This window comes from Aythya marila (genome assembly GCF_965140915.1).
Source record: "Aythya marila genome assembly, chromosome: 6".
NCBI lineage: Eukaryota > Metazoa > Chordata > Aves > Anseriformes > Anatidae > Aythya > Aythya marila.
In genome coordinates, this window is record NC_139047.1 from 7,903,349 (window position 1) to 7,916,512 (window position 13,164).

The following is a 13,164-nucleotide window of genomic DNA, read 5'->3' on the forward strand; positions in this document are numbered from 1 at the left end:
TAGCTGTAAGCCAATTCATAATTACAGGTTGCTGAGAGCTCAGAAGAATACAGCAGTAGCAGCTCTCTGCAGCTCTGCCGTGGTACAGTGTTAACCACTTTTGTTTTTTTTTTTTTCCCTTCAGTTTCTTTTGGCTTCCTTTCCAGATGGCAAAAAAAAAATAATCTCTTACACCTTGAAGCACTCATATATTTTCTAAATGTTGGTGGCAGTTCTCCATTTTACATTGCCCCATAAAAAATCTGAGATAACAATGAAAGATGGCCTCAAACCAGTCCGTGGTTCCAAGCTCCAACTTTCTTAAGCTGGAGGGTTTCACAAGCTCCTTCGAGAACTGACAAAGGCCACTTCCAAATGCTGCATTTCCTTTCCTCAGAGGCAAAATGCAAAAGCTTCTCACCCCTGAAAATAGTTTTCTCAGGGGAAAGAAAAATAGGTTTTTCCTCCTTAGGGCTGCTGTGGTATTTTGCTGCTCAAACGGAGTACGTGCAAGCAGCGGTTGGTCTTGGTTTTGCTGCGATGTGGCTTCGTCAAGTCAAAAACCGTGTTCTCAAGTGCACGAGAAAGCTCTGTCACCCCTTAGTCCTCTTGTTCTGCAAAAACAACCTCAGAAGGCTGCTTCTGGAGCAGGGGAACTCCTGATTCACTACGCCATGTCCCTCAAGGGTATTGCAGTGCCATGAGACACCCAGCTCCCAGAGGAGGTCTGGAGGCTGGCTGTGCAATGCCTGCGTTTACAGCTGCACCTTCAATTCCAGTTTTGCCAATCGGAGCCTACAAATATAGGATTTGTGTAATAATCCCTGCTGACAGGGAAAACAAGGCCCAAAAGAGGCCTCTGGAGGTTGAGCTTAGAAGAACTAAGGGACTACCTATCTTTAAACATCTCAGCTATTAGACCCTCACCTGACAGCCTGTCCATAGCAGTGCTGGTGCAGAAAGACAAGTAATCTAAATTAAGCTACCTCAGTGCTTAGATACCTGATTTTGCAAATTGGGTCTCCTAGGGCTTTTTCCTATTTCATTTTCCCATCATTGAAAAGCGAGGCAACAACACATACCCACTTCACACAGGCTTTGGGCTGATGAAATAGATAGGGTTCATAAAGGAAACAAGACGCAAAAATTGCAGGCTAAGTAGTAAGTCCTTTAGTATTATTAATAATCACCTTACTATTGTGTCTAAGATAATCACGCAGGTATCAGGGTATAATACCTCAGTGGTTACGGTAACAATACAAAGTTATTATTCCTTCCACTTTGTAATTATCTCATTTCACTATTGAACAAAGGATACGTAAAACTAAGGAGATAATACGCAATGCTATGCAGCAGGGGTGCCAGCAGCGCTGGAGTACTCTGCTATGTACTTACATGACCTTCATTGCAGCAATATGCCTGAGCCTTGCAATCTCTTGTGCATCCTGCCCTCTCCCCATCACGACAAGGTTGAGAAGTTCTCGTATTTTGATTTCACTGATAGGCAACTGAGGCAGAGATGAGGTTAAGGGGTCTGCATCTGTACTCATTTTTGTTTCCCCAAGAGGAAAATGACTTCACAATTTAGGTCCCTCACAAATGAGTAGCAAAAAAAGAAAATAAAATCAAAATTAGTGATAAAAAGATGAGAGAATTAGAAAAATAAAGACAGTCTAGAACAGAATCAATATTGGACAGATGACTGTAGACTATAAATGCTGTCACAGTATAAACTGAGTACAGGAATTACTCAGTCACAGAAGACGGTGTTAGCAAGAGCAATAATCTGCAGCAGAAGAAAGGATAGTTTAGGTTAAGTATAAGGATGAGAGTCATAGCTATAAAAAGCAGATGGGAAGTGGAATTGTCTCCCTAGGGAGGCAATAGAAACACAGCCTCCCTGGATGTTTAAAGAACAGGTTAGGCGCGCTGCTTAGCGCTGCTGCTCTGTAAGCAGAAGCCTTATCATGTTCATCTGCCTTTTTGGTGCTAGTGAAATCCCACATGGTGTTGTGGCACAATCAATGCCTAGAGGAAAGAGAAAGTCACCATCGCATTTGCTGCTGCAATGCAAGATGACTGATATAAAGATTGGAATCACTCAACAGTGGAGAAGTGTCCATTTTCTCTCTGGAGCACACAAAAGTTGGCCTGTCGCACTAGAAGGATATGAACTGCTAGCACGGAGGGGAGACAGAAAACAGGCAGAAAACTGGACATCAGCAGTCCTGTACCAAACACACACTTGCATCTTGGCACTGGTGCTACACATGAAGAAGGAACAAACTGAAATTAATGAGGGATGATGCCACGTGAATCTTACACTGTGCTGCAGATGTCTAAACAGGGACCTTGAAACCCCCAAGTACTGTGGGGCTCTCCGACCTTCTGAATATGCTGATAGAAGGTTCAGGAAGTCTGAAAAAAAGGGCAAAGGACATGCAGTCTCCTCCTTGTGAGCATCCTGTCACACTACAGAACAGAAATCTGCCCTAGGAACTTTCCCTCATGGTGAACCTGAAGCCCTGGGGACATTAATACTCCATTTTCTTCTCCAATTTGGGGTGCAGGATCTCCTACCTTGACAGTAAACTCTTCCTTGCTAAGGGTCCAGAGACTTACAGGTCCTGACACCACATGTACAACTCTGCAACCCTGGCTCATTAAGGAGAGGAAACTTGATCAGTGACAGGACAAGACAGGGAAACTTCTCTCCAGACCTTCTCTCTGCTGAAAAAGGGAGGGCTTGCTGGGAAACCTGCAGGTGGCAGAGACCTAGCACGGCCATGCTCCACCAAGATATGCCAGGAGGCACAAGACTCATCCCACAGATACAACAAATCTTAGCATCTATCAATCTTACTGTGAACTGACATATGGAATGAGCATATCCCCCCGGTACCGGTGTCTCATCACTAGTAGGGGGGTGAGCCTTTCTTTATCCAGTCCCTTTAAAAGCAGCCCCAAAGCACTACAGGAACAGGGCATCCCCTGCTTACACATGGAAGAAGCAGGGAGCTGTACAGCATCTGTTCCCCTGTCATCTCAATTGCACACCCTGGGGAGAAAAAAAAAAAAAAAAAAAAAGGGAGAAAAGCTGATACCCATTGCTAAGAGAGATTCGTGATGCTGGTATACAGCACGTTCACCTTTGCTTACCATGACCACTTCTCCTATTTCTCCGTCTTATCTGCAGGAAACAGATCTCTTGGGTTGAACAGTCAAAGATTGATTCATAACTGCTGCAGATAAGAGGGAATCTTTATGGAATTTCAAGACTTTTAAAGGTCTGACTAGCAAAAAGTGAACGTTTCTTGCTTCGGGTGGAACCTTATCTTTTTAGTAGTTCCTCCTGAACACAAAGTCCAAATGTACTTTTTCTGGATAGAGCATGATGATCTTTCAGCATCTTGAAATCAAAGAGAGTTTCTCATTGATAATTACGCTCTGTAGAAAGGGCTTACCATGGCCAAGCTTCTACACTACGATAATTCTGAGCACATAAAGGATGATCTTTTCATATAACTTATACTGGTACTGGTCCAAGTAGTACTCTGGAGGTGAAAATGAGCCCCCCACTTCAAGGACCAGCTTCAGATGTAGTGAAGCATGGGATACAAGTTGGTTCTGCAGAAGATTAAGCTTCAAAGGAGGATGCCTAGGGGATGAAAGACCTTGCATACCAAACTCCTACCCTTGTATGTATTTTGATCTTCTCACCTTCCAGTGTTGCACATATAAACAACATGGAAAGCAGAATACTGCAGACTTCAGAGACTACAACACGGACTGAAGGCCTCTAGGTACTGGAGGCTTTAATGAGAAAGCAGAGCTGCTTCAGTACTGTCCACATGCTAAAAGCACTTCAGAACGTGGAGTCTGATAAGAAAATAACCAAATGATTTTGTGATGAGATTAATTCCACCGAGTTTAACTGAAGTAGTGTAAGTAAACCTGAGAGGAAGAGCAGCTCTGCCTGATTAAATAGAGCTCTAAGTATTGGATCAACACAACAAATGCCCACTGGCTCATCACATCTAAGCAAAGATGCTGTTTGCTAGCCTATTTGCACAACTGGGATTTGTATGCAAAATATCGCCTCCACCCCTTCACATACTTGTTTCATTTTTCAGACAGTGTCCTTCTTGATCACATTTAAATTTTTTCCCCATTCATGATGTGCTTGAGTCAGTCCAGCTCTGAGTATAATGAGAATTTCAGGTCCCAAGACTGTTGTAATTATGATGTTCTCATCATCAAAAATATGGTTACAGAATAGATACTGACTTTACCTGGGTCTTTTGAGAGCGGAGGTGTTAATAGTGATACAAGTCTTTTTAAGATGAAAAAAGCAATTTTAAACATAGACTTTTTACAATTCTCAATAGCCACCTTTGCCACTCTTTCAGTAATTCTCACTGGCTTTTGCCTGGCAGTGCCTCAAGCACAACAGCTTTTCAGCACTGTGCTTGTTCATCCGATTCTTTAGCTGGACTGAGACATGCACGGGTGGGATGTCTCTCCTAAACATCTCTTGAGTCAGGCGCTTCATAATAATTAGGAACCAGGTTCCTTCTGCCTCTAAGCAGCCACATGCGCGAATATCAGTGCTCCAGTCCTCTAAGAAAAGGATCTGCTGACACAAGCCATGCAATTGCAGGCATACAGGACACCTCACATGGCTTGCTACAACACAAGGAGCTGAGAAGCAAGCCCTTATAGATGAGAACTGTAAAACAAGAAATTTAAAAAGAGTTACTCAATTACCTTTCCATATACAGGGCATTTACCTTTATAATTAGACACGTCTTGTGCACTGTACATAGTTTCCTAAGATTGTGCTTTTGGGAGTTTTTGCCTAAGCTTTGCTTTTCAAAACAAATGCTTCAGTGCTTTTCTTTTGCAAATAAAGTGATACCATTAGTTCAGTGCTATTGAAGAGCTGGGCAGTAACGAAGTGCAGCAGCAATGCAGGAAGAAGAGAGGGAAGAGAAAGCAAATATTTGTTACAAGCAGAAAAGGGAAAAATCATTTTCTAGACAGGGAAGAAGTAGCTTGGAAGAAAATTTTAAAATGTATTGTGAGGAAAAGCTTTTGTGACAGGAAAAAAAATAATGATCTGACTACCCAGTTTTTAGGAAAAAATAAACAGTAAAACTGCTTTCATATATGAATAACACTTACATACTCCCACAGTAAGGGAATGTGATTGAGGTTGCCAAGATAAAGACAGAAAAATCAGGAAGTTCCAGAATTAAGGATGCCTGAGAAGGCTTCATTTGGCCTGTCTGTGTATGCATGATGAGACACGGTCTTTTAATTACAAAAAACACAAAATAATTTGCCCACAGGACCACCCTTGCTTATTGCAAAGGATGGATGGATGCATCCCACTTTATGAAAACCTATTCTGTGTTTTGTTTTCCCCTTAGCAAGTGATCGTATCCTTCATTTACTGCTTACTGCCCAAGCCCTGCTCTGAAAACTAATGCACTAATGTTTTCAATGGGCTTTTCTGGTTTGCTCATCATTGCAGCCTTGACTTTTTTCATAACTATCAAAGCGTCTCTGTTTACAATAGCATTAGGAGGGAAAGGCTGACTTGGCTCCATTTTAGACAGGAGAAATTCATGTCAAAATGTAATTGATAATTGTACGTGTCCACCTGAGGATGCCTGGCTTTTCAGGATAAAAGAACATCAGGTTGCACATCACATCTTTCAAAGCACAGAGGTCAACACCTAGGTGCTTTAACCATCAGATCCATCCATCTGAACAACTGTCCTCTTTAAAATTTATATTTTGTTCCTTAGTTGCCTACAGCAGAATTTGTCTCATTTGTGTTCTATCTGCCGTCGTTCAGTCGCGCAGTTCTAGAGATGATGGAGGGTATAGGCACGTCTCAGAGTGAGATGGCAGGCATTTTGTGACTTCCATTAGGACAGTGGCTTTGTCTGGATATTTATCTAAAAGAACAGACGTGAGGCAAGGTGAAGCCAATGCCTGCTGTCTGGTCACACACACCCTGCTCAAAGGGGCCACCAGCTTTTGCCCCTGCCCTCTACAGCCTGTCCTTAGGCTCACGTCCTGGAAGCCCACTCAGGCACCTCTCCAATATCATCTGTGTTGTGGAGCTACAGAGTTAATTCTGAAACCAACATCTGAAATTCCTGTCAGTACCTCCAGGCTCAAGCCCACTCTTAGCGTAATTCTGTGCATGAATCTCTCCCCAGGCATTATCCCGCTGACGTCCTGAAGGCATCATTATATTGCTGAAATCAAAGAAGCTGCATGTGGGAGGAAAATATAGACACAAAGTTCATCAGAACTGCATATGTCAGTAAAAGGTAAATAATCGCAGGAGTAAATAACTGCAAGATAAGTCCTTAATTATTTAGGGTTAAACAGCAGCAGCATTACAGATGCAAAGTAATATTTTGCTAACCACTCATCCTGGGAACACTTACATAGAAAGATACTATTCTGTATGACAAAGGTAGGCAAAATGTGGATTGTGATGGTTAGAAACACCTGAAATAAGTAGGAAATAGTATTAAACGGCATGAGCAAAAAAATCCCTCTATAGCAAAAAAAAAAAAAAAAAAAAAAAAAAAAAAAAAAGCTGTCAAATTATTTTTTTTTTCTTAAGCTAATAGTAGTTTCAACTATTTCAAATCTCTCCAAGATGTTTCTGCTAATTTCTCTCCACAATTACATTTCCTTAGTTTTTCACCTTCCCTGTCTCACTGTATGAAAACTCTGCACTAAGCAGAGGAAAAATTGACTAACTGGCAGTACTGAGAGGGTGTAACTGACTAAGTGGTGACACAAACAAAGTGCTTTCAAATTCACAGATCAAACTAGCTGGCAGAAAAAAAGATAAATTCTTCGATTCCTTTCTTGCATACTCTGCCTTACATAAACAACGAGCAGTTTAAAATTCTTGATTTTTTATTTTATTAATAGCACTCTCAAAATGGAAAGGGACATACAACAAAAAATGAATTAGTCTTGCATTTATGTAATCATGTGCCAGATTCTCAGCTAGTGCAAAATAACACTACTTGCCTTGCTTGGGAGATGTAATTACAATCTATATTAGCTAAGTATCTGATCTAAAGAGCTTTCCTTTTATACATATAAAAACATATTCAGACTCACCTCAATTCAGACATAAATGTACCAGATTAAAACTGGATTGAAGTCTCATATTTCAAAACAGTTCTCACCCTTTTAATAGTTTTTCTACTTGATATCCTCTTTTCTGGTCAGAAATAGCAGATGTACATATTCGATCAAGTTTACTACATTTTGCTCTGGTCTTCAAGATTTACCTGCCAGACCCTGATGTGTGTTTTATTAAAGCAGAAAGTGCTTGCATAGTACACTGAAAAGAAATAGTACAAATCCCTAGGGAACATCTACACATCTCCATGAAGCAGGTTCACAGATGTGGGCATAAAACTAACCAATCTATGTGTCAGGGATGGGCAGACACCTTAGCGTCCATGCTCACATTGGTCTGGTATTTCAGCTTTGTATAGGTGGCTGTAGGTTTGGGGGTAATATCCCAGGTTTTTTTTAACTCTTCATCTGCGAGTGATATGCTGAGAATTGTCTTGGAGAGTACTGTGGGAGCTGAAATCCTCCTGGGCTTCTGCTCAAAACAGTTCTAACTTAGAGCGACGACTCTCTCTCCATTGAAATAAAACAAAATCAACAAGTGAGCACAACTACATCAGTTAGGGAAGGAGCTCCAGGGGGACTTGTATGCCAAAGCAGCTTAGATGCCTTCTGAAAATCCCACACCTTAACTGTGTTTCATCCTCATGCAAAAAGCAGAAAGATCAGCCATGCACTTTTCACACAGGAAGAGTGAAAAATTGCTATCAATGGCTGTATCTAGGTAACAAAAAATCTATATTCATAATATGAAAACAATCTTCAACCACAACGTTCGTGTCTTGTAATGTGGGTTATTTTATGTCACGATTCCCTTTTTAATTTAATTGTGAATATTTTTATCGTGTTCTCTTTTTTACTAAATTTCAAGTTGAAACTACAGTTATGGTCAGATGTGTGAAAATTACAACTCACTGTTCCACAGAGACATCTTCCCTTCTGACTTTCAGATCAAATCCTCTCAGCTGACAGCTCTCAGGCAATGCTCTTTCAGCCTAGTCCCATGCTTGCACTCACGTTCATGTTTTCTGTCAGAAGGATGTTTGCAATAATGCAGCCTCCTGTATACTCTGAAGCCTACCTGGAGTAGAAGTCTACCTGGAGAAACTTACTAGCTTATCCTTTATGATTCTCAGAAATGTAAAGGCAACTCTGGATCCTAAAACCAACCTAATACTCATAAAACAGAAAGCTCCACAGAAGTGAGGCTGACCCTTAGAAGAAATGTGTATAAAGGGTCAGGAAGCTCCACAATGACATTTTCACATGCAGAGTTTCTGTCTGCAGCTGCACTTCAACCACCGTGTTTCAGTAGTCACACATTTGCTAACACCTTAAAAAAAGTTCATCTATAATCCTGTCACTTCTAACCAGTCCAATTATCTCTGCTCATTCAACAATGAAAAACATAGTCCCCTATTAATGGTCTGGACATAAAAGTTGAACATCCTAGGAAAAAAACACAGCAAGCTAAGATCTTACTCAAGTCCTACACAAATGAGTAAGCGGGCAGAATGCAGCCCACCTTGGGGTAGCATACAGAGACCAGAAACACCCCAGATCCTGACCATCAGGGCTATCAACGTGTCTAATAACATGCAATTATGTGACAGGTATTTTTTTAGATCCCATCAAAAAACTATACCAAGGAGACCCATGGCAAGGAAAACCCAGTCTCTTTTCCCCACCTTCTGCTCTCGGGTAAGTGCTGTGCCTGCCATGAATTAGGACTTCACAGCGAGAAATAACCGAACCAAAAATGCAATTAGGAGGATTTTGAAAGATGAACAAGTATGAACTCTACCAGCATATGGCATTTATTAGATGAAGAAATGGGTACAAACTGCAGAGCAGACTTCCAAAAGCACAAATTCATTCTCAGAGATCTCTGGAATTTCACAGCCACTTTGGGGCCCAGTGTCAGAACAATCTGCCAGCCAAGTCTGGATACACCCAAGGAGACGTTCAAAGGGAAATGCGATAGCATCAGCAGAGGAGCTCAGTTACACAAAAGGCGAGGTGTGGCCGAACCACAACTTCACTGATTCACATCGAGGCTTTTCCAAAGTTCAGAGCTACGCTCTGTGAAGAGGCAGGTACAGAGCCACCAGGAACACACAGTTATTTTCACAACCTTCAACAGTGACGAGAAAGGAAACAACAGGATAGAAATGACACGGCGGGCTCACCGGAGTGCGTCCTGAGGTGTCCTGTGAGGGCGTCCCTCCGTCGGCAGGCATAGCTGCAGAAGGGACATTTGAACGGTTTCTCCCCAGAGTGCAACTTGATGTGCCTCAGCAGGTTCCCCTTCTGGGTAAAAGAAGCTCCACATTGGTTACAGTGGAAGGGGCGTTCACCTGGAAGGGAAAATGGAAGGAAGAAAGCTGTCAAGAAACGCCAGAAGGTGCAGGGAGCCCGTCACCCCACCCTGTGTAACAGCACCTCCTCACCCAGGCCCGCTCCCGCCACCACCATCTTGTGGCCCTACAACAGGCAAAGCCTCCGGCACCAACTCGGGGCTCTCCCCCTTATACTGCAGCACTCGAGGTGATCAGCACAGCCTGATTTTCCTCAAGTTCTCCACCTCAGAGGTTTCATCCCTCGTAAATGATGAGCTCTGCTCAAAATTTAGATCCATGACTGGGGTTTTGTGGTGTTCATCGCTATGGTTTTCCACTTATTTTTAGTATCGGTCTGATCTAGATGAGTATTTAGAACTCATCATGACAATTTGACCTGGACAGATATTAAGGTCTGCGCTTCAAACCAAATCTTTCACTTGCATTACAATTTAATTGACATCCCCTCTTAAAGGCTGCTTTCCCTCGCTGGAGTGGCATGAGGAGAATTAATGCAAGTGAGGATCAGGCCCACAAGCTTTGGGAAGTGAAAACTGGTATTTTAAGTAAAGCTAATGGAGAAGACTTGCTAGGTGAAAAAAATCATTAGTAGTTTTAAGAGAAACTCTACCCCTTACCTGTTCCCTTCCCCCCAAGCATTCACACACACACACACACACACACACAGATTAAGTTGATGGTAATCATTCATATTTGCCCTTGACAGTGGGGATTGGATCCATGAGCATCCATTTTTTATTTTTATTTCTTAATTTAAAGAGGCAAAAACATACAAGCTGACACAGATTTTGTAAAGTAATATTAAAACTATACTCTACGTCAACATTTGCTGAGAACACTCGGGTCTGTCCCGGACCCTTAGGCCCACAGTCATCCGTAATCACCTACTTATATCTCACTGGGTGCAGTGTAAATCAACAGGGCCCAAGTATATGCTCACACTTGCTATGTGCCCAAGTGCTTTACTGAAGACAGGCTTTCAATGCTGAAATCATTTCACCAACCAGGGCCCCAGTTCAACAAGGTCTTGAACATCACATTTCAGACGTAAGCAGAAATTCATTTTTTCATTCATTTTTTTTCAGTACATCACTTATTATGGAGCCTCGGTCAAATCCTGGTGGGACTTTGAGGTTGAATTCACCGGCCTGAAGCACAGTTCTCATGAAAAATAAACATGCTCTGTGACCCGTCGCATCTCTCCAAACCCTTTTTCAATTGTCCTAAAATGGTTACTCCCTTACTGTACAAAAATAATGTTATGTTTTTATCAAAGTAGTTCACGTGTCTAGTGTAAACTCCAGCATCTGCCTTTTGATTCAAATGGAAACAGGGATGAAGGGAGATCTTACAGATATCCTCTAGCAATTCTTTGCAGTGGTTTAAACCACAGCGGTGTGGTCCTGCAAGGAGGGCACCAGAGGTAGGTGTGCCACATACATACCAACCCTCTGCAACTTCATTTCATGTGCATGAGCTGGAAACTACACCTGAAACCACTGCAGATGCACTGCAGAAAATGCTAAGGTTCCTACATTCTTGCCAAGAATATTATGGAGGAATAATAATAATTAAAAAAAAAATCACGGCATAAAGCTTTTCTTCCAGTATACTGAACACGAGCTCATTGGAATTGATAAAGAGTTTGTGGTTTCCCTTTTAAACTCCCACAATACACTTAAAGGATCTGATTAGCTATTATCTTCTGTTATATCATTTAAAATGTCCATAACAGAGATATGTAAAGAGATTGCAGTAGACAAATACATGTGTTTTTTTTCTTTTTCTTTTCTGTTTTGCTTTCACTGTCTGAGAAAACAGGCAAAACCCCTTCCTTTGACACGTTTCTCAGGAATGATAGCTTCAGTTTCAGGATGACAACATTAAAGGCTGCAGCAGGTTTCTTACCAAGTCTAAAGACTTGCCTTTTACTCCTGCTGCATTTAAAGCTATGCAGTGAATGTGTTTTACCCAACTGATCTTTGATATTCTTGGAGGCCACATAAGAGCAGGTATTATTATTCCTCAATAAGCAGGCAGCTGAAGGAGGTGCTGAAAGCCTTCAGTCAGGAATTCAAATAACCACTGCACTACAGCTCAGTGGCCAAGATGACACAAGAACATCCTTCACAAAGTCACTAATAGTCTGTTCCTTTCTTGCCACATACACAGTCTGCTACAATAGCACGTTTTACCTTCAATAACCTTCAATAATCTATTTAAAACCAGCATGAATTCCTTTTCCTTATTGGCTTAATTCTGAGTAAATAACTGCTTTGATCTGTTTATTGTACTTTCAGCCAATCACTTCTTTTCTGCTCCTTGATTAAAGTGCAGGCTTCTGGGATGACCATTAATTTCAGTCATTCATGCTGTCAAGTAGCAGCTTTTGCATTTAGTACAGTTAATCTGAGACACAATTACCCAATAGAAAAGTGCCCCCCAAAAGTAAAAACTGAATAATCAGATGTTGCTGCCTTTCCAAGAACTCTGCTGTCTGATGCCCACTTCAGATAAGTAGTAAACCAACAGTCATCACTTTACTGCCTTATGAAGACTGTTCCTTATTTTTCCTGCTGCTTTCTCCTATTACATCTGTTTACAGTTCTCCAGCATTATTATTACTTCCTAGTAAAAAATAAATTAATTAAAAAAAATCCTGGCATCCTTATTCAGTTCCCTTACACTTCTGTATAAGGTTTGTTTATTTCTAAGCTGAAAATTGATCACATTTTTTTAAGTAAACGTCCACTTTTATAATAACTTTGATAATAACTCTGCTATATTCCCAGATTCAGTTAATAATAAATAAAGCACATCCTTTGTGAAGGATTATCAAACCAGATTTAGGTAGAGCTGTAAGTCTAGGATCAGACAGCAGCAATCTGGTCTCCCCGAGGTGTTGGTTTGTGCAGCAAGAGATCTTGGTGCAGCAGGGTCGCTCCGATTCCACTGCCCCAAGCCTCCACAGGCACTGCATGATGCGTGGGATAACCTACCTGACGCTGGCCTGGGCAGCTCCACCGCCCACTTGAAAAACTCTTGACTCACGAAAAATCTTCACCTAAATACATTTCCTCTCTATTTTGCACCCCCTGACTGTGTTTAAGGTATTTTCCAGTCCTTAGGGGTGACTGTAGCACAGACGTACTAGAAAGTACAGACCTATTAAACAGACTGTGTGCATGACTACAAGAGGCTATGGACTATTACAAGCACGGTGTATGTTTCACCGTTTATAGCTATCTATGTACTTGCCTTTTGACTCTATAAACTTGTACTGATTTATTAAAATAAGAAGTCCTAAGAAGGGCAAGTACGGAAATGTAACTAAATGAGCTTTTTGCTTTTTAACACTGGAAACTACGTGACTGCAAAATATTTTTAGTCTACTGTTATGTTACTAAATCTTTTCTCTCTTTTAAAGCTAAAATGGCTGAACCCCCCCGAAACCTTAGTGATTAAAAAAGACTGAGTTGTGAGACTGAGAAGAACGGCTAACCGAAGAAAAAAAGATGTTTCCTTTCCAGTTCCAGATTTAAGACCTTAAGTCAGACAAAACCAAGAATGCCTAAAAAGCCCCTTTCTCCCGCACAGAGAATTTAATTATCTAAAGCTACTTCAGGAATGGACAAGGCAAGGT

At 41.4% G+C, this 13,164-nt stretch overlaps 1 protein-coding gene across 5 annotated transcripts in view; it reads right to left on the minus strand.

Annotated features, from left to right (window-relative positions):
• Positions 1-13,164, minus strand: part of IKZF2 (IKAROS family zinc finger 2) — a 115,915-nt gene that overhangs the window by 37,707 nt on the left and 65,044 nt on the right. For all 5 annotated transcript variants that reach the window (XM_082763372.1, XM_082763370.1, XM_082763373.1 and 2 more), the window contains one exon: positions 9,351-9,518. In XM_082763372.1, the coding sequence (XP_082619498.1) occupies positions 9,351-9,518 (168 nt within the window). The remainder of the gene's footprint in view (positions 1-9,350; positions 9,519-13,164) is intronic.